The sequence below is a fragment of the Uloborus diversus genome, chromosome 2, assembly GCF_026930045.1.
Source record: "Uloborus diversus isolate 005 chromosome 2, Udiv.v.3.1, whole genome shotgun sequence".
In the NCBI taxonomy this organism is placed as follows: Eukaryota; Metazoa; Arthropoda; class Arachnida; order Araneae; family Uloboridae; genus Uloborus; species Uloborus diversus.
In genome coordinates this window covers 81,654,665-81,676,962 of record NC_072732.1, presented here as the reverse complement: position 1 = coordinate 81,676,962, position 22,298 = coordinate 81,654,665, and the positions used below count along the sequence as shown (strand labels likewise).

At 33.7% G+C, this 22,298-nt stretch overlaps 1 protein-coding gene across 1 annotated transcript in view; it reads left to right on the top strand.

The window, feature by feature from the left end:
• The window catches only part of LOC129216380 (neurexin-1-like), a 220,926-nt gene that overhangs the window by 13,024 nt on the left and 185,604 nt on the right, over window positions 1-22,298 (top strand). Inside the window, exon 3 of the mRNA XM_054850595.1 lies at window positions 4,264-4,514. Coding sequence (XP_054706570.1) covers window positions 4,264-4,514 — 251 coding nt within the window. The remainder of the gene's footprint in view (window positions 1-4,263; window positions 4,515-22,298) is intronic.

The window sequence follows — 22,298 nt, the reverse complement described above, 5'->3', positions numbered from 1 at the left end:
ATAAAATAATTACATTGACAGCACAACTCTGCGCCAAACAATTCCTCTTCTTACTGATAGCTAGCAATTGAAAGAAATAGACTTGCTCAAGGCCATAACTCAACTTCTCAGAGGTGAGCAGTACTTTGGCGCGCTATTCCATTCATGCGCTGAATGTGTACACACTGTTAAAAAAAAGTTGTCATTGAACGGTAATATTAATAGCGATCATAATGAGAATTTTGAATGAAGGCTTTTCTCAAGCAATATTTTACCTTTATCCAATGCAAAAATATTGCGCTTTATGCTGATTGCATCAATGAATACCATTTCCTCACTTGTGATGTCGTTAGCAGAAGGTTAAAAAATAAAATTGAATCTGTGCACCGATTAAAATACTTTTTTTTAAATACTAAACTTTGTCAAATTATTTAAAAACTGGTTAAAACCTATGTTTTTTAGCATGCTCTATCAGTAAAAAGTACTTGCAAAATTTCGGAAAACAACCCAATTATGTCCAATAGTAGATGCGCTTTTGTTGTTTTTGTGAAGTGAAGTAATTCGCAATCACCCGGTTGACAGCAACAACCGAAGTTAAACATGCTTATGTTTGAAGACGCGAAAGAACGATTTCCATTATCGTTAGACCCGACGTTAGAACCTGAAACCAATAATAGCAAACTTTGGAAATCCATTGGAAGAGTGGAATAAATAACAGCAAAATTTCGAACCTTCTTGTAAAGCATTAATTGGCCGACTTCTAACCAGTAGCGTAACTATGGGTTCTAGTGCCTATGGTGAAATAAAGAAATTTCGCCCCCCCCCCCCAGGTTCGCCCACATGGGAAGTCACCGGAGATCATTGTGACCTCCCCCCCCCCCCCAAAAAAAAAAATTTTGGAACATTTTGATTAGTTGATTCGACAAATAGGAGGCATCATTGTATTTTTTTCCCTTATTTTCTTTTTTAGAATTTCTTTCAATAATGCCCAATGTTCTTTCTCAGTAGGTGTTATGTATGTGTCTCTAGCTCTTTTTCTTGCGAGTTTTTTTTCTTTTTCTTTTTTTTTCTTTTTTTTTAAAGCATTTTTCAAATTCGATGATCAAAAAAAAAAATTTTTTTTAAATATTTTTTAATCAGTTGAAATGCCGCTCCCCTGGCTGCTGCGGCTCTAGCGAGAGCCACTCATTTAGTTACGCTACTGGGGGCTTCTGACGCAATTTTACGCCGCGTCCATGAAAGAAGGCGAAAGTGTTTCCATTTATTTATCCTGCTTAGAAGATGTAGTTCGTCAACTTTCGAACCTTGACTGCACTATTGAAGATAGACATTTAGCCTTTAAGATGATATCAAATTTACCCGAACGTTTTGAACTTATTGAACAGCAGTTATACTGGGAGGGATGAAGACTTCACTTCAGTAAAAGTTTCAAAAGCACTTTTAGCTGAAAAGAGACTATTTCAAAGCAAATTCGATTTGTCTTCAAGTTCTACAAACTCTAAATCAATTTCTTCAATTTATTTGAACTCAACAATATATAATGATGCTGAACAGAAGCATTATAAAAATAACTGGAATGTAAGTAAAAATTTCAATAGGTTATTAAATTTGTTATAAATGTCGTAAATAAAAATACCATTCAAAGCAATTCAATAACGGGGTTAAAGGAAATAATAATTCACGCTATCACGAAAATTCATTCGTAGAACACATAGAGCTAAACTGTGAAAATATTGTGTCTGATTTGTGGAACATGGAAGCAAACTCTGTGGGAAATTCTAATACTAGTTTATTTTTGTTTGATTCTGGATTTACAAATCATTTTTCCCATGAGCGTGATTTACTTGTAACGTTTAAAAATACTGTCAGACAAAGTAAAGGTGGGGCTAAATATTTCTTGGGAATCGTTGATGATTATTTTTCCTTTGAAGAGTAAGGATAAAGCTGCAGATACTATTATAAATTTCATTAAATTTTACGAAAAGGAACATTCGAACTAAAGTTGTTCGTGTAATGCATGATAATGCTTAGAATTTTGCAACCAAAAATAAATTAACAATTTACATAATTTAGGAATTAAACATCAGCGTTTAAATACGTATTCTCCGAAAATGGTGGGCATCAATGAAAAAGTGATCGGCGATGCAATGGATGATGCAGTACGGACATTGTTATTAACGTCAAAATTACAGCCTTTTTTTTTTGATACAGTTGAAAATATTGCAACAGAATCTAAACATGTAAAAATAGACGAATCTGTTTTAGGTGCAGAAAAATTAAACGTTAAAGCAAGTTTTGTGAAATCTAATGTTAGAAATTACATCGAGTATTCACCAGATGACAGTAGTACATCAGATATCAAAAATGATAAGGGTACAAATTCTAAAGTACATTCAAAATTAAACGATAGTCAAAATGACGGAAATATTGATGATTGGACACGAAAAGAAGTTAAACGAAAACTAAGCTCTCGTATAGATGTTAACTTTTATATCTCTGACTTAATTAGTTGAGGGTCAGTAAACGACTTGATTGATATGCAGAACAATTGAATAAATCCAAATTGAAAATATGGGAATCCCAATTGATAAAAAATTATCTAGTTTTAAACCTATAGGAAAGCAAAATATGGAGACATTAGATGAGGAGTCTGACGAAGAAACGTAATGCATGCATTATTTCGTGGAAGTACCTCAAACCTACGAAGAAAAATTCAAAATTTCGTGATAAATGAGAAAATTCAATGCGTCAAAAATAGAAACGATTGAGAATCGTAATGTATGGCAGATTGTTCCTGAACCTCAGAATTGTACTTCAAGATGGATTTATACAATTAAATCGAACTCTGATGGTACTGTAAATAAATTTCTTTCAAGGTTGGCCATAAATAAAAACCTAATTTTGATTTCTCTTCTAGATTTTCGTCGGTCGTGGACTTTGTACTGGTTAAATTATTTTTTGTTCTGTTGGTAATTATTGGACAGTGCGTATTGAACTAAAGCATATCGATCCGACTAATAACGTTTTAAAACTCAACATATCATTATACGGTCAAAAACAATCTGGTAGATATTGGTATCATCATTTATCTGAAAGTATTGTATAACTTGGATTTTTGAAATCTAATTATTGTTTTTGTTAATTTCGACTTAGAAATTAATGTATTTTACTGTATGTAGATGATTTGGCTATTTTTTTAATAATAGTTTTAAATAATATTTTTGCATTATTAAGTGGAATATATAAAATCAGCATTCTTATATAAAATTGCTCGAAAAATTTCCAGTGGACATGAAAATTCACGTTAAAACGACTATGGATGTTGGACATGTTTGTATTCAATCTGACAAAGGTGGAAATCTAAATTTTCCTTTTAAAGAGTTGTTAGATTACTCTTTCTCGCAAACAGAACGACAGTAGATATATTATTTTCTGTTATTTATATTGCACAATTCTCTTCCAATTCAAAGGTACGTCATTGGAATTTACTTTTGAGAGTGTTGAAATATGTTGCTTGAACAGAAGATTATGCTATAAATTTATTTCTTTGTGATTCTTCAAATTTTGTCATGTATTCGGATGCATCTTGGGCGACAGTTGTTGATTCTATAACATCAATTAGTGGATTTATTTGGTCAATTGAAAATGTTTTTCTAAGATGGAGATCTTACGCTCGGAAAACTATAGCTAAAGTAGCTTGGAATCTGAATTCGTTGCTTTAGATACTGCTGCAACTAAGGCCCATTGGCTAACCAATATTATGAATGAATATGATTTATGGTTTTCAAAAATTGTTTTTTTTTTTTTTAATTTTTTGACAATCAATCTGCTACTTTCTTTTCAAACAATATGAATATTAATATGAGAATCAAACATATAAATGTAAAATATTGTTATGTGAAAGATTTAATTATTGTTAAATATGTACGTGCTACAGCGAATGTAGCTGATTCGTTCACAAAAACTTTGTTTAAAAATAGACTAATGGAATTTATTAAGCTTATTTTTAGTAATATTGCAAAAGGGTGGGAGAACTTGTGAAGTGAAGTAATTCGCAATCACCCAGTTGACTTGCACTATGAATACACATGAATCTGGTTGTTTTAAAATGTATGATTCTTGTACTTTCTTTTTGTTCATTTCTTATTCAAGTATCAATAAGCCGTTGTTATGAAATCTTGCTGCTTCACTGCGCCATAAAATATTTTGCTCACAGTTTTTTGTCAAATTCCGTCGGTCTTTGTGATATTTCCAACATTTGATTAACACCGATCGTACTTGCAGGTTTCAAGGCTCAATAAAGGAGGTTGCTTTTGCGAGTGATGACGGCGTCCTGCGGGAACAGGAGCTTCAGGAGTCCCAAGGCATCCGCTCGTCCACCCTGCGCGTGCCCCCCGGGGGTGAAGAAGGAGATGCGGAGGACCACTGCGAAAGGGACAATCCTTGCCTCAACAGTGGATCGTGCATCTCGACGGATGCGGGACCCGCCTGCGACTGCAGGGACACCGATTACGAGGGAGACGTCTGCGAGCAAAGTAAGCAGAGCATTGCATGTTTTTCGGATTTCACTTCAAAGAGAAATGTTAATAGGTTTCGAAAGTGAGATTTTGTTGCTTGATTGAGACAATGAGAAGCAAAGGGATGTGAGTGGATGTTTTAAAGCTTGGAGTAAAACGAGCTTAACATTTTGATCCTATGTAGCTTTTCATTGAAATTTTTTTTTCTAAATCATGCTGTATATCAGCAGCTAACGCGTACACTGTAAAAATAAAACTGCAGTACGACCAGAAAATCTGTAGTGAATCGGACCTCCATTGAGGTTTCTAAGTTTAAAAATCGCAGTACTATAGGGCACTGAACTTCAAATAAATTTTCTAGTAAACGTACAGCTTTTTCTTAAGTAATATTGTCAATTTTGCTTAAAAAGAAGCTGTAACATTACTATAAAAAAATTATGGAATACAATTAATTATGGATATTCTTACAAGTTTTCTAATAGACTACGGTTTTTGCTTTTTCTACAGTATAAGAAGTAGTAACGATACAGCTTTTTCTTAAACAAGGTTGTAACGATACAGCTTTTTCTTAAACAAGGTTGTAACGATGCAGCTTTTTCCTAAGTAACAAAGAAGTAGTTTTAATAGAAAAGCTTATCTAACACCAGTTTTCTAGAGTTTTCCTAGTAAACAAGCAATTTTTGTTCCAGTGTTTTCTCCAAAACACAAGAGAGGTTCTCCTACCATTAGTACTGGTTATATCCAAGTTTTAAATTTTGACACTCAAATTCCTTTGTTTCTATCTGCCTCAATTAATGACTTTAATGTGAAGCAACATTATTTACGAAATTGCTGATTCTTACATAGTGTAGCCATGAAACCTCCTACTTTCCTGTCCTGTCGGGCATGTTAGTGAATAAAATACGTGCTCGAACAAAAATTTTACGCCCCAAGCATCCTATTATATTGCATGTTACGAAAAATATAAATGCATAATGTTCACACGTATCTGTAACTGAAGTGTATCTGCTAATAATTGACTTCAAAACAATTAACATCTGCATTTACATCATGTATTGAGTTAATGTACAAATAAATAGGGAGGCACTTTTTACATATTACAGTAAAAACCACACTGTATAAAAATGTGCGTGTGCATGTACGTGGTGTATTTATGTGCTGTGTTTTTCCTAAGAGAACCAAAAGGCAGTATTTTTAGCGAATGAGAACTGCTGTTTTGGATTAGTCATTTATGTATTCTTTACTTTCATATCGACATATGTTTTTGATAAACTTTCATTTTCAAATAAAAACCCGCAAAAAATGCAATCAAACAGATCATACTAACTCAAATCATTGCAAATAATAATAGTAACATTTGCCCTTCCTAATGTCTTCTGCAAAGTGGAAAATGTTCAAAAAATAAAGCAGGAGGAATTTTAACTCTCCATTCTTCTTCATAACTCCCAAGGAGAAAAAAAAAAATGAAAAATAAGAACTTCATAAAAAGACACCCAGAGTGAATGCTCGGATTTCTTTTTATATTTCTTCTTGGACGCACTTCTCTTATGTTTGGTGTTTTTCCCTCGGGAGGGTATGAGTGATGGGAGTGCTGAAGGATTAAGTAGGTAGCTTATCATCGCTCCCCACGTGCCTCGCGTGACAACAGACATCTTCGAGAGAGGACTGAGAAGTTCACTATTGGCCAGCTCCTTTTGGGCAGCCTGAGAAGAAACTTCGGCAAGACTTTTTCATCTCTTTATTGTGTGTTGACAACGTTTTTCAACAAGAATGAATTTAGTTGAAAAAGAATTCCTCCGACATCGGTAATAGCAGTGGTGTAGGGTGGGGATGAGGGGCTCACGGATGCGACCACACGAGTTACAGAAATTTTTTTAAAAAAGTCGCTTAGTTCAAAATTGAAACAAAAAGCCGGGAACGCTTATAGACGTCTGACGTGGGAAGGTAAAGCATAGTATCTGCAAAAATGAGGTTTAGAGATATTTGAAGAAACGCGTTTTGGACTCCATACTAAATACCAATAACTCTCAATTCACAAAAGCCAAGTTGAATGTAATCTGTTTCACTGGTTTTTATACTTGTCCTGATTTCATAAGTACTAAGCGCTACGTATTTGACAGAGGTTCATGTGGGAAATTCTAGTAGGGTCATTCCATCAATAAATGGGCCGGGTAGTACTGTTTATGATTTTAATGAAATTTGATCCGTAATAGGTACCAATGATCTGTACTTCCACAAGCTGTATTTTTTTTCTTGAAAAAATCTTATTCCTGACCCATAGCTGCTTTTTTGCTCCGCTAAAATACCTTGTAAATTGATTTAAATTAATAGGAATATCAAACACGGCTTATATTGTAAAGCTGAAAGAATTTAACTTTTATTTGTGTATAAAACAAAAAGGTTTATGTTAAGCCTAAATAGAAGTTTTCCAAGGTCAAATCTTGTTCAAAATTGCCGTTTTCGTCATTTCGAGCATAAAAATGTCAAGGCAGGACATAAAACAGGAGGTTATTTTTTTTTTCCCTAACGCACTTCCACTTAGGGTTTTTTTTTTTTTTTAATGATTTTTATATACTAACTGAAAATCGTAGTCCTTCATTATTAATAAATTCTTATAGAAGGAAAAAGGAAAAACGGACTCTTTCACTTCCCAAGAGTGGCCAGTGGATTAGGTGATAAAAATTTAAAAGGCTAAGGGTATGAATTAGTGCTGATTATTTTTTGGATCAAATCACTCCGAGGAGTCATTAGTTTTGCTAGTTATTCGGGGACTGCTGTATCTCAAGAAGGAATGCAAGGATTTAGACGAAAGTTGGTTCATAAGTAGATAGGAGTATACAAAGTGTGTTCCTTTTGTGCACCGACTGATTCAATGTACAATTTAGCAACATACAGTGGACTGAAAGCTGATTTCTTTAAGTCTTACCTTTTATAGGTTAATATGAGAATTTAATACATAAAATTAGCATATAGCGAGTTCTTTGTGTTATTGCTTCACTGGGAAGTTCTGGATCAACCGAAAATGATAGTAAGAACTTACTTGTACGTTCCACTATCGTCAAACTTCAATGCATAACTGGTTTTTCGCTATTTTTATATATACAGTCAAGCCCGCTCATTAGAATATCGGTTAAAAGAATATTTCGCTTAATCTAATACATTTTCAATGTACCAAATCAATGTAACGCGTTATTTTGATCCCGGTTAATGGAATATCCCGCTTATTAGAATATTTTTTCGTGGCAAAATGGTTATTCCATTAAGCGAGTTCGATTGTATATTTTTTTTTAAAGTTCTATCAAAGTTCTGTCAATAAAAAAAGCTATTGCAGTCAATTTATTTAGAAAAAATATATTTTGGAAGCTTAATTTTTAAAAATATTACGAGTTTGTTCCTTTACTGGGTAGTGTTCTGCCACTGCTCGGTCTACCCTATTTGGGAATGAAAATATCATATTTTTAAAATAACTCATTATTCTCTTTCGTTTGCTCTAAAAGACATTTTCCCCGCATTACATTAAAGCAAATTTTATACATGGCCCATGACCTTTGCTTTTGAATCTACAATATAATTGAGAAATCTGCATGGGATATACGGTAGTTTATCCAAAAAATGGGGGACAGAAAATATTTGGTTATTAAAACTCTACTTCGCATTCAGACATATGATTTATGGCTTTCCCTCTCTATTGGAAAAGTTCGTAGATTAAAGATGGCAGCATCACGAGTTTTTCCCGTGCATGTCCAAGAAAAAGCTATCGCCTTCCAGAATCTAAAGCAACAATGACTTTCGTTAATGATTTTGCAAATCCAAACCTTTCCCTGCAAATGGGAATAAATTCTGAAAAGAGTAATATAGGGCCGGTCCCAAAGTCCATTTTCCCAACAGATTAAGATTATCGATCTCCAAAAGAACATCTCAAAGTGCAAATATCCAAATAAAAGAAAATTGCGGGAAAGGGAGGGGTATGGAGATCCATTTCGCGGAGCCCATTCTTCACTATGCCGCTTTCCATTGAAAGCGCTGGAGACGGCTTGCCCTTATCACCGAGGGATGGAAACGATGTGTTAGGAAGACATTTTTCACGATAAACTTCCATGTTTTTGCTCTTCCCAATGAGCCTGAGATGGATTTACTGTGCTATTTTTTTTTTTTAAGTAAGACCAGAAGATTTAGTCAAGTTCTGTAATACTAAAAGAGCATTTTTCTTAACCTGCTTGTCTTAGATGAAGACAACAAAAGCTATGCGTTTTCTAAAATTTTCTAAATGGCACTACCAAGTCTAGACATCTAGACTGTCTGTTTAAAAGCTAAGACATGGGTTTTTATGAAATTTTTTGAGCAATCACGAATTGTTTATTAAGCTCACTTGACCAAGGTTGATGTTGCTCTGAATTTTTGGATTGCCATGGCGGTGAGAATAAGTCTAGCTTACTTTAATATTCATTAAATCGAGAAACTTTTGTCGCTATGGTTACAAATTGTTTGCGCTGATTCAAGGCTTAACTGAAGCAGATTTCACTTTTAAAAGGGAGGAGGAAGGGTGTAAAATTACGTTATTTCAGAAAAAACATCAATATAGATGTGTGAACTTAAAAAGCAAAACTTAATCTAAATACAAAAATTCCAGATTTCTAATTCCCATCACTTGAAATTGATAAGAAATAAAAATACTTTAAAGGTATACACTGTAAGTGTAATCTTTATGATGAGTATACGGGTGAAAATTTGCTATAATAACCAGAACTTTAGAACCGCATCCCAATGCTCATTTCGTTTTTTGTTGATATGCCTCGTTTTTCCTAATCTAGAAAACCATCAGTCATAGTATGATGAGTGCGAATTTCTTCTCGTTTCCATTCCACTTTATTTGTAGAAACAAGAAACTCAACGAGTAAGGTCCTATCGTGATCCGTAACTGCGAAAAACATAATTTGAATTTGAGACGTCAAAATTCAAATGATTTTCATAGTTTAAAAGTCATTTTATCCTTTAGATTTTTTCCCTAATTTTACTTTTTTTGCGGAGAGGAGGGGGGGGGGGGGCTTGACAGTACTGTTTAAGTATTTGACCATTTCTCAACGGTAAAAAAATTTTGCTGTTTTTAGATTTTTAAAAAAATTTTAAGATTATTATTGATGATTTTTAAGGTTATATCCAGGCTGGTCAAATCCAGGCTGTGTTGACAACGCAAACCTATTTACGACAGTGGAAGCAGTTTCGAAGTGCTCTAAATTGTTTATTGGACCATCCCTTGTTAAATCGCAGGAGAAGATCCTAATGGTTTTAAAAGGATGCACGTTATACTATAAGCGTTTTTAAAACGTTCCAAAACATTTGAAGCTGCTCATGTTTACACTCGTTTATTCTATTTTGTTACTTAATGCATTCTCGAAATAACAAACTTTGAAAATTCATTCTATTATTATTTGCATAAAAAGGTTGTGGAATCTCATTTTTAAGCGCTGTTCTTCTAAGCTAAGCTGTTTTATTCAGCCATTTTTTTTTTGTAATATTTAATTAGATACTTTTGTTTATAACCGAAAATAGAACAATTGTAGAGTATCTGGGTACAATGTAGTTGTCTTCTAAACCTTCAAAAAGGTCTCGGTCTATTACATTCTCTTTAAGTGACCTCTACCAGAGATTTTTAAAGCCGCTGTAAATAGAAAAAAATGAGGGGGGGGGAGATAAGTTCGAAATGGCATTCTTAAAAACTTAAATAGCTCTGAACAGTTAACTCTGTTAACCTCGTATTTTTCCGATATATAAGTATCTTTTCGTGAATAATTTATCAATAATTTATCTAAAATCTTAGTAAAAAAAAAAATCACACTTCGCAAACTACATGTCGATTGTGACAGATTTATTGGCCACCCCTGTAATACACTATTTCCCACACAATGCGTTCAAGAAAATGAAAAATGAGTAGCACATAAAGCGGAACCTCGTTAAGGCGAAATCGCATAAAGTGAAGTATTGGTTTAGATAAAATACTTAATTGGTCCCTTGAGTTAACAATCGCTTAACAACTTATCAGCTAAGATGAAATTCGGTTAACATGAATTACTTAATTGGTCCCGTGAGTTAACAATCGCTTAAAAACGTATCAGATAAGATGAAATTGTGTTAACTTGAAATAATTATGACGGTCTGTGAGTTTCACACTAACGAGGTTCGCTTGTAAGAGATTTCTGATGGAAATATTTCTCGAACTAATGAAATTCGAAAACATATTCAGAAAAAAAAAAACAATAGAAGTATAAAAGGTATTTTAGCCTAGTGCATAAAGCTGTTTTAAAACCCGTGATTTAAAGAAATTTTCAATCGTTATGGCTGTTTACTATCATTGTAAAAGCAATACATTGATTTTAAAAAGTTGTGGGGAGAGGGGGGAAGAGAAAAAGAAACATTTTTATTTTTTCGTTCAATCATGCTTTGTAATGTGATCAAAACATTCTCTGATGATCATTTATTCTTGTTACTCCTTTTTCCTTTGGTAGTTAGAAACTAGTGTTTTTTCTTTGAACTGGAGACACGCTGAAACCTTTCTCTTACTATCCGAACATAAAAAGGAGCGCAGAATTTATACTTGAAAAAAAAAAAAAAAAAAACTTTCAGGACAAACAAAAAAAAAAAAAAAAAAAAAAAAAAATGAAGCACAAAAAGGAATTTTTTTTACCTTCACTTTCAAAACAAGGATAAAAGTATTTTCTAAGTATCTTTCTTCTTTCTTCCGGGAAACAACATTGTTTAAAATTGTATCTTTCCAAATAGCTTTCGTTCACCATTATAAAAACGATTATTAAATGCTTTGTTTTTCTTGATAAAAATTAAAAAGTGGATTTGAACTTGAAGCGTTTTTCTGGGAAATAAATATATCGCTTAACTTTATTACTTTCGAAACGCTTTATAGTTTGTGTATTTTATTTTAAATACGTATTAAAAAAGATTCCAATAGAGTTGTGAAAATAGGGCATAAGATAACCCATAAAGTAAGGAAACCTTAAATATTTTTTCACATTTAATGAAGTAGCGACTTTATTTCTTTGTTTTTTGAATCTGTATGTTAGAAAATAGTAAAACTAATTAGTTCTATCTAATGAGGAGTTCCTGAATTTTAAGAATTTAAAATATATTTTAATATTTTTATTCATCATTTTTTCATATATTCCATTTCAACTTTAAAATTATTTATTCCATTTATTTATCAAAAAAAAAAAAAAAAAACCAGCTAAAGACAACTGAGCACCGGTTCCGAGTGCAAATTAATGCTTAAATATTTTGCTCTGCGTACTTGATTCTGCATTTCAAATGTAACGAGCTGATGTGTGAAAATGAAACCAGATTATAAAAAAAAAGAAACACCAAGTTTGTCGCCAAGGTGGCAAAAAAACTTGACGGCTAAAAGCTTTGCGATAAATTGCCAAGTGTAAGCCATATTATAACACCGCTTGAGTTTGCATTGAAATTAACGATGATTTTCGCCCAAAAAGGTGAAGAAGACCCCTTTGAAACATCAAAATGCAACCAAAAGGGAAGGTACACAACTAGACCCCACTAAGAGTCTACGTACCAAATTTCAACTTTCTAGGACATACTGTTTCTGAGTTATGCTAGATACATACGTACATACGCACATACATATGTACATACGGACGACACGAGAAAACTCGTTGAAATTAACTCGGGGATGGATATTTCGGGTGTCTACACGTTCTTAGGCATTTATCCACGTGTGGTTGGGTTTAAAAAAAAATATTCGTTCGGGTACGAGCCAAATGGAAATTAAGGCCGATTTTTGGGTGACTTTTTTTGCGAATACAATATTTCTTTTACTTCGTAAAAGGAAGTAAAAATAGAAACATCTTGCATGAAATTAATTTTCACAATCGTAACAATGTGCAAAATCCTAAAATTATAAAAACGCATAAAAAAGAAATTGATTTTCTTCAACACCTTAATAACTCACACGAAACTGTAATCTTTTTTTTTTTTTTTTTAAATTTAGCTCTTAAGACATTTGGAAAAGCAATTACTAATTGGATTTAGTCATTACTAACATTACGATTAAACATGATAGTTGGGTAGTGATGTTTAAAATCAAAATTTATTTAAATACAAATGTCTGACTGAAGATGAAATTCTTAAAGTGTGATTCTACGAAAATTATTGAAATTCTAGTTAAACTATAAAAATGCTTTAGAAATTGAGAGCTGTAAAGAGCACTGTTAAAACTACAGGTTGCGTTTGGCACCTTTCAGTGGTGAAACGCTTGTTCACCAGCGACACCCGATAGAGAGCCGAAATTGCACCCTTAGCAAGGGTGAAAAACTGGCTCCCTTCACCCAACGTGCACCGTAGGTGAAATATGGTACTCTAGGTGAGAAAAATGGCACCTTTATTGCATCCTAGGGAGATTCCCCCCCCCCCCCGTGTTGTTTGCGTTTTTTAATACAATTGTGTTTTATTTATTTTGATTTATATATACGAAGGCATTTGATAACATTTCAACTTTCGAACATAGTTTAGAAGTGTTCATGACTTTAATTTGTCTGTTGGTGCACTAACTTTCTTATATTCACACTTGGATTCCTCAGTAATGAATATGTTGTTGACAACTTTTACTGCATGATCCGTACTGAAAATGAATAGGGAAGGTAGTTATCAATCATTTGTCGGAACAACCAGAAATATTAGGTAACATTAGATTAGAATCATGGGAAAATAAAAGCGTTCATAAACGTTTAAAATTTTAATCGAGCGTAACATATCAGTACTTAGTATAAGATTCGATATTTGAGTATCCTTATGCGTACAAGATAAATACTGATTTAAAAGCCATTCTTTCCAATATCAAGTTTTCCGTCAGATTAAAAATAAAAACGAGTAGATAACTACATTCGCTTCATGCAATAACGCCTAAGAAAGATACGTTAACCAAAACACGATGTGAAACTCATGAGTCAAACGCTGAGTGAGAAAGATTTCTTTTCAGGCGGTTTTTTTTTCCCCCAGCCTTTGCTGCTTTGTTCGTTTCCACTATGTAGTTATTTCATTTGAGAAGAAATAGATATTTGTATATTAGCTGCTCACGTCGATGCATTTTTATTCCGGAAATAGCAATTCAATTATCAGCTGATTTAAACGTTTTTATTTTTAATGTTGTTGTTGTTCAAGATAGTACTAATAGATAGTTTTAGGTAACAGCTTTGCAGGATATAAATAGCAAGATATTAAATATTTAATAAGGTAAACGGAACAATAAGCAGTTGTCAACATACTTTAAATATGTTCGAAAGCTCTAAGTGCTACAATATGATCAAATGCCTTTACTTACGCGATATTTCGAAGATTAATCCACGAAATTTTCAGTTTTGTACTTCATTCAATGTGAAAGCAAATTTCGTCGCAACTTCCTTCGTTCGCCTTTCAAACTGAAGTTGCCGTTGGACGATTAGTCAGAGCGCATACGCAATGAGTCGCTCTCCTATTGAATCACTTTTGTTAACGTCGTTCACCCACTGAGGAACCAAAAGCACCTTGACGACACTTCCTAGCCTCCGTTTCACCCCGCGGCACTATTTTTTCACCCTAGGGTGAAATTTTTTACCCCTGTGGCACTCCTGGTTTTAACAGTGAGGAAACCGCTCTGAATGAAATCTAAAAGGATAGACTGGAATTTGTGCAAAATCATAATTTTAGAAGCAAAGGATAATCAGTTATAAAGCCTGAGAAATTCTTGTGTAATAATAATAAGTTGAAAATATAAAAATGAATCCTGTTTCAGTTTTAATTCAAAAGAAAAACTGCATAGCATTACATGAATAAAATGTTTAAAAACGAAATGAATCTAGATTATTTCTGTTGAAGTACGATCGTATGAAGTGAAAAGGGGGGCGCTTGAAACCAGCGCGAGCACCGAGACCACAGGTCTATTGTACTATCCCCGCTTAGGCTGCTAAAGAAGCCCAGTAACAGAAATAATAGACATTGTTTATAAGTAACAGAGATTATTTCTGTTAGCTTGCTTCGCATTAAAAAGTAGAAAATAAAAGACAGCAGACCCTAAATATCACAGGGTATCTGAACATCATTGCGGATCAGTTGCACCCTTACATGGCCTCTGTTTTTCCAGCTGGAAATGGAACGTTCCAACAGGACAACGCCCCGTGTCACAAGGCTAAAATTGTGTTGGAGTGGTTCGAGGAACATGATGCTGAATTCCTGTTATGTCCTGGCCACGCAACTCACCGGATCTCTATCTCATAGAACACATTTGAGGTGTCATAGGACGGCAGCTCAGAGTTCAAAGACCACCAATTCGCAATATCTCGGATTTGCGTAACAATTGCTTAAACATCTGGTACAATCTGTCTCCAGCCATCTACCAAGGACTTGTGGCATCCATGCCAAGGCGTGTTGAAGCTGTCTTGCGCGCCAAAGGTGGGCGAACTCGTTATTGACAGGTGGTCATAATGTTTTGGCTCTTGAGTATATATATATATATATATATATATATATATATATATAAAGACGTAACCCCCCTCCCCCGAAAGTCGGGTCTAGCTACGCCTCTGCCTGCTACTGCTAACGGCTCATGTCATGTATCTGAAGGATTTTTTTTTTCATCATTTTCTGATTATCATTTTTTAATGAAATCTTGTAGGCAATGCAGTTTCTGGTCAGAATCGAAACTAGATTCCTCATTTGTGAACCGATTACATAAAACAATAATGGTCACATAAAGGGGTAATTTTAATGTAAACAAATATATGCAAAAATTCGGAAAGAATGATTTTTATAACCATTAAGAATCGATAACATTAACAGCTCGCTTGGAGTCTATTACGAGAAAATGTAATTGATTAAAAGTGATTACAAGCCTGAAAAATAGGAGATTATGATTATAATCCTCAGTCAAAACGTATTTACGATTACAGCAACGATTAGATTATGTAAAAAAGATAATCGAGGACAATTGATATGCCGATTATAATTTTGATTACGATTACAGATTCGTTGGGAACAAAATACCACACACTCAATAGATACAAATTAATATACCAGAAGAAGCATTATTCTTCTCCTTGCAAATTTGTGGTAACGTCTTAGAATTATGTTTTTTTTTTTTTTTTTTTTTTTTTTGATAGATTTACTAATATTGTACAGATGACCAGGTCCTATTTATCGCACAGGCGGCTCTGGCCAGGAATGCAGGACATTTCTAAAGGGCTGAAAATTGTTCCATAATATCGTCTTTTTTTAATCTAAGTCAATATAAATAAGCATTTTACAGGAAGAAAGTAAACTGACTTTTTTAATTCGTGAATTGAAATTTCCCAAAAATGTCAAAGAAAAAAAACCGTAAGGACAGTCAAATGCACCACTAGCAGGATTTGTAACGGTTTTGTGGCACCAGACTGACACAAGGCACTAGGGCTGTCGTCAAGTTGGGGGGTATAGCATTAAAACTATTCGAAAAATACATGATTTTTTTTATAATAATAAGAAAATAACTTGTTAATTGGAGAGAAAAAACGACTTTCTGAAAAGAGGATTTTTATTCATTCTGCCAGTAGCAAATTTAATCCAGTCACTATTATGAGGGTTTAAGAAGATTCATAGATGAACATGATAAATCTATTTATATAAAAATGGATGTATGTTTGTGGGTATGTGTGTATGTTCCATATACAAATCCACAGTTTTTGTCGGATTTCTTCCAAATTTGGCACAAAGGTAAGTTGTTGCTCAGGAATTCATATAGACGGGTTTTTGGAATTTTAAAAACACTCAAAGAGGTCTAATTTCATTTCTTGAGTCATAAAATTGCTCTTTTCTGCACGAACTAATTTTTGTATAGTTATGAATTAAGTCTAAATGAAAAGCCTGCAAAAAAACTGCCCTAGATGAAGTTTCTTCAAAGATTGTCTTTAATCATTAAATTTGTGAACCTTGGTTCAAAGCAAATGCAAACGGTTATTAACATATAACCACCAGGAGCAATTTTAAATGAAATCAACACAAAACGTATCCTAAACGATGGCCGTCAATGCCGTTTAGTGATGAGCGTTAAAGCATGTTTGGCGAGAAAGCCGTATGTATAATAAATGTTGCTGTACATCGTTTCTTAAACGGCGACCTACGAAACCCCAGGGGTCCATTGATGCTACTCATGGTGCTACTTAATTTGAATGCTACCGGTTGATTATAATTTTTAAATATTGTTTAATTATAAAATCCACAACAGTAAGGCTTCATGTAATTTTTGATCAGTGTTTATCCCGTTAATAGCAGAAAAATACAAACATGAGTAAGGTAATAATATTGCATTCAATATTGACGTACAATCTTCGACTGTTTCAGCATTAGACTACTTTTATTAAAACCACATCTATTTCATCCTTGCAACAGAAATTTTATTTAATGTTCTATGATCCTTATCAAACCAATTTGCAATTTGTAAATTTTCTTTATACTATTCCTTGATTTACGTCGAATCTTTAAGTAATTCGATTCAACTATATCGGAATTTGTGAACCTTGGCTCAAAGCAAATGAAAATGATTAACAACATATAACCACCAGGAGATATTTTAAATGCAATCAACACAAAAAGTATCCTCAACAGTGGCTGTTAATGTTGAATCAGCGACAAGCGTATAGCATGTTTGGCAAGAAAGCCGAACGAAAAAGAAATGCTGTCTTTCAGTAGTTCTTAAATTGTACCCTGCAAAGACACTTGGATGCATTGAAATCACCATCGGTGGTTCGTCTTCAATTTGCATGCGCATTTCGCTAATAAGTTTTCAATTAATAATACCGTAACCGGAAACGAAATTTTGATCACTATTTTCTATACATAAACACCACAGAAAATACCAAAATGAGATAGGTATTATCGAAGTACAACCTTCAACAGTTTTACAATTAGAGTACTAAATTTATATTAAAACAACATCATTGCATCGGAAATATAATTTAGTATTGTATTATCCTTAAACATATCGATATGTATATATTATTTATACTATTCCATGATTTACCTAATTCAGTTTACCTAAGTTTCACAGAAACCGCTCCAGGTTATCAAAGATCAGGGGTAAAAATACTAATATGGCTATTTAATTGTAAAATAATCATTTTTGCGCATAGTAGCGTAGATTGAATTTATCTTTCAAGGGGGGGGGATAGTTATGGGGTTCATTACATGTACATAAACTATCATACTAGGATTGCTAGTGTGTGGTAGAATAAAAGGCTGTGCACTTTTAGACTCGAAACCACACGAAAATTTAATACGACAGAATTCATAGTTTTAGAAGGGTAAAAGTTTAAAGTTTAAAAAAATGTAAAGAAATATTAATTTGAATTTAAACTTTAAAAATGTATAAAATGTCTCCATTTTTTACGTAAACAAATTTCTTAATCGTTTAAAATTTTATATTACTTTAACGCTCGAAGCAATAGTACACCTGAAGGAGCATCTTCGCTGACTAGCAATAATTTTAAACCAGTTAGCGGGTATGAGACAACTTTTCACACGAAGAGATTGCTACTAAAATGGTCATGATGAAATATTACGCCACATTATAAAGTTTTTTCGTTTTAGTCTTCATCGTGAAATTAGTTGAGCAAAGCTCCATTTCCAGTTACAAGACTCTCAGATCGATAACTTTTGTTGTAAACAATCGAAAAATGTTACTGTTTGTAACTACCACTAAGCAGGGCTGCGGAGTCGGAAGGAAAATGGCCGACTCCGACCCCGACTCCGACTCCTGGATTTTGAAACGTCCGACTCCGACTCCAACTCCGACTCCGACTCCGGACTTTTTAAAATTTTTTTAATTGTATTTTTTTCAACTCCCTCTCTCCCTTCAGGGGAAGGGGGAAAACCTCTAAACAGAGATTGAAATATTAATTCCTTTTTATGAAACCCAAGACGCATACAACGTTAGAAATTCAATTTAAAAATCAAATTTTCCAATAGTTACGAGTTAAAAAGTAAGATGACATAAAAATCCCTTTTAAAAAAATTGAAAAGGATTGCCTGTAATTTGCCCCCCCCCCCCTTTAATGTCTAACAAATAGATATTAACCAAATCGTGTTCTTTCAATTTTTAAAAGCTGTAACTTGAGAGAAAAAAAAAGCTTTTTTTCTAAATCCAAGTTCTTGAGTGGGGGTGGTTTGCCCCGGGTGGCACCCATCTGGTAGATGACACTCAAAGTTAATTTCAGAGTTTATAAAAAATATAAATATTTTAATTTTAAAAATTTTCGTAAATATATTTTAAATTATATTTTATCAATAAAATTTCAACGAAAATAGGGCTTGTATACATCAGGAGCTTATTTTACACAAAATGCGGCGGTATACAAATTTGTACGAATAGCTTTTACTATACCTATATTTCTTCTTCGCTAAATTTTTAATTTAAATTTTATTGGCTGCTTTAGAATTAACCTTAATATGAAGATTTTAAGATTAACTGCAATTATTGAGTGTTGTAATCAAGAAATCATTTACACTTATTTTGTTCTATACTTTTTAGTGAGAAACAAATTTATAGAAATAGTCTTATAGAAGAAAAAAACATTGAATTATTTCATCAGATCTTTTGGATTCGTGCTTTCGCTCCAGAACTTCTTTGAATTTGCCGATCACTCTTAAAAGTTTCAACCTTAGCTACCGGCTTTGACTTACTAATTTGTTACGTTTCCTTTACTACTTTATAACTGAGATCGAACAAAACAATATATATTTCTATTTTTATATGAAAGTGATTACTTGAAAATGTTAGGCAACAAAACCGTTCGCTGACATCAGTTGCTATTAGTTAAATTAAAAAGCAAGCAAACTAGGGGACGGCTACAGAAAGTTCGGTAAGCACCCAAGCTAGCTGATTGCCATAATGGCAGTTATTTTCTCATTAGTATCTTCTTACACACGTAACCGAACCAATTGGTCGTCAATTTTTAAAAAATGCAAGGAGAGTTAATAAAAAGGAAAGAAAAAAAGAAGCCCGGAGTCGGAGTCGGAGTCGGCATGTGTTCTAACGACTCCGACTCCGACTCCTTTACCCCAAAATCAGTCCGACTCCGACTCTTCGACTCCGACTCCGACTCCGACTCCACAGCCCTGCCACTAAGTACCGTCATTGAAAAAATGCTGTAAGATAAAAATGGATACGCATACGTATTATAGAAGCAACTCTGTTCACAGTGGAGGGATAAAGTGAAACAATTTGTATCTCGCGTATATCCGCTAATCGCAATACATCATTCTTTAAACTTGAAGAAATTAAAATCTCCAGTGAGACTTAAGTTCTGTATCACGATCAATAAGTCAGAAGGGCAGGCAATTAAGTACTTTAAATGCATGTGAAATTTACCTATTTCCCATATAGATAATTTTTATGTTGCATGCTTAAGGTTGGGTTCATTAAAAAATGTATTTCATTTTGCTGCTGGAAGGGGGACTAAAAATTGTATTTAGGAGCAAGATTTGAGTTAAATTTAGAAAATTTTGAATAATTTACCTTTTTAGTATTTGGATTATGCTTCTAAACGTGGAAATAACATTTCCTTCGTTTTGAAGCTGTGATATGGGGAACAGAATGTGCAACAAGCTTTTGTAAAACATAAACAAAAGAATTGTCTATTATTCAGTTGTAAGTAGAAACAAGACTTTTTTTCCTTTCTTTTAATTTCATAGCTTGCAAATAATTTTTAAAAAATGACGCGGATAGTGACCAAAATGTGCAGGTCTATTTCTTTTTCTACAAGGCAGTTTAATTGACGGGTTTTATATAGTTCGTTCCATAATTTCGCGTCCATGTACTCCATTTTTAACGCTTTATGTATCTTAAAATAATAACTGTAACTGTTTCTATGGCGACTATTATTCTGTGGAACCATTCCTACCCCTAATGACGACTGTGCCTCTGCAAATTAAAATTTCGATTTTCTCAAAGGAATACTTCAGAGTAGCAAACTTAAATAAGTGCTCTTACCTACCTGCATCAGTTTGAGTTATCATGTACAACATTTACGGCAAGTGTGAGGTTTTAAAAATTTCAAATAAAATTTCAATCTAGACAAATTTTGAATCGTTGCAAGACACCAATATTAATATCTAACTGTCATTTTTACCTACGAAAATAGAAATATGACATAAATATAGGGAAAAAAAATGTAGTTGACGTACGTCTTTTTATGAAATTTACACTTATCTAATATTCTACCACTAATCTAATCTACTCCATGGCATGCTACTAAATCGTCACGGAAAGGGCAAACAGACACATTTTGTGAAGTTATTTGTACTAAGTGAACGTTTTCTACGGAATGTGCTTACATTCCTGAACACTTACAAAAAATTATAAAATGAGTCTTCCTAACACGTGAAACCTTGAAAGTAAAAACACCGCCGATTATCCGTAAACTGGAATGCAAACGGCTATTAATGACAATGACCGAATTCCTTATTTTCTGTACAGTGGACTATCTGTTTAGCTTTTGGGTCATTGAAGATGATTTTCATATCTGAAAATATTGTAAGGATGGCATATTTTGTATATATTTGTAACTGATAACAGCCATTGAATTTATTAACGACTCTTTCTAGGAAAACACTCCAAGATTTTTTTTCCCAGAATAAAATGTATGTGAAGAGTACTATAGCATGCTTTAATGTCTTGAGGTATACAAAACCGTCAAAGGCAGCACAACGGTTTTCGTATTCGAAGTACCACGCAAAAGGTTATCCCACAAGATATGCAAGACAATCATTTGTCTCTGCATTAAGACATTATATGTACCGCCCGTCTGATTCAACCGCAGACAAAGTGCCAGTGGACACGACAGAACCAAGGTATATCGTTGATCGAACCCCGATAACGTGCCTCATGCTTTTTCGTTTTTATTTGATGCAATTTTTCCTGCAAATGCTCAACTTTTCTGTGCTATTTACATTCTTTTGAAAATTTGAGCCTAGAATGGTGTGAATGCAGTTTTTTACTGTCATTTAGATAGAATTTATCCATTTAATTATCTAAATGATATGTTGCATTGAGAAGCACCCGGGCAACGCCGGGTAATAAGCTAGTTTATTTATAATTGATAAGATTGCTTAGTCCACACTTTGTACTAAACCTGACGTTTATCGCAAAATCTATTGTCTTTGTGATTCGCAGATTGCGACCACGTTATCCATCGTAGCATGGCCAGTAAAATTTATTCTTTAAAATTTTATATCATCGTCCTCTTTTTCATACGCAGAAATATAATTTTCATTGGCCTTCATCTTCGTTTTACTTATTAAATGAATTTATTTTAAACAAAACGCTATTTTTTAAAAACAATTCTAACAATTTACTCAATTAAACAAACAAACCTTTTCTAATGTTCCAGTATTGAGTCTTTAAAAATGACCTTGTCAGTGTCCCTTGCGTCGGGACTATAATCGCTCATTCCAATCCCTAGGAGAGAACTCTTAATCTGTCCTCGTCGGCCTCATTCCGGCCGGACGTTTATAAATAGTAAGTTCTTCCTCCTGATATTAAGATTGATTTCACATTTTTCGAAGCGGCTGCGATCATTTCGGACCCCAGAGACGGTTGTCTTTCCCAACACTAGACGAGAAAAAATGATGCAGCTTCTGTGCTCTTCCTGCACTGGAGCCCCACGTGAGCATACCTACGCAAGACTATCAGTTTCAGTTAATGGCAGTATTAAAGTGTTGTGTTTGATGGAATGGAACTACAATTATTTCGCAAACGAAAGGCTTTGCAAGCAGTCG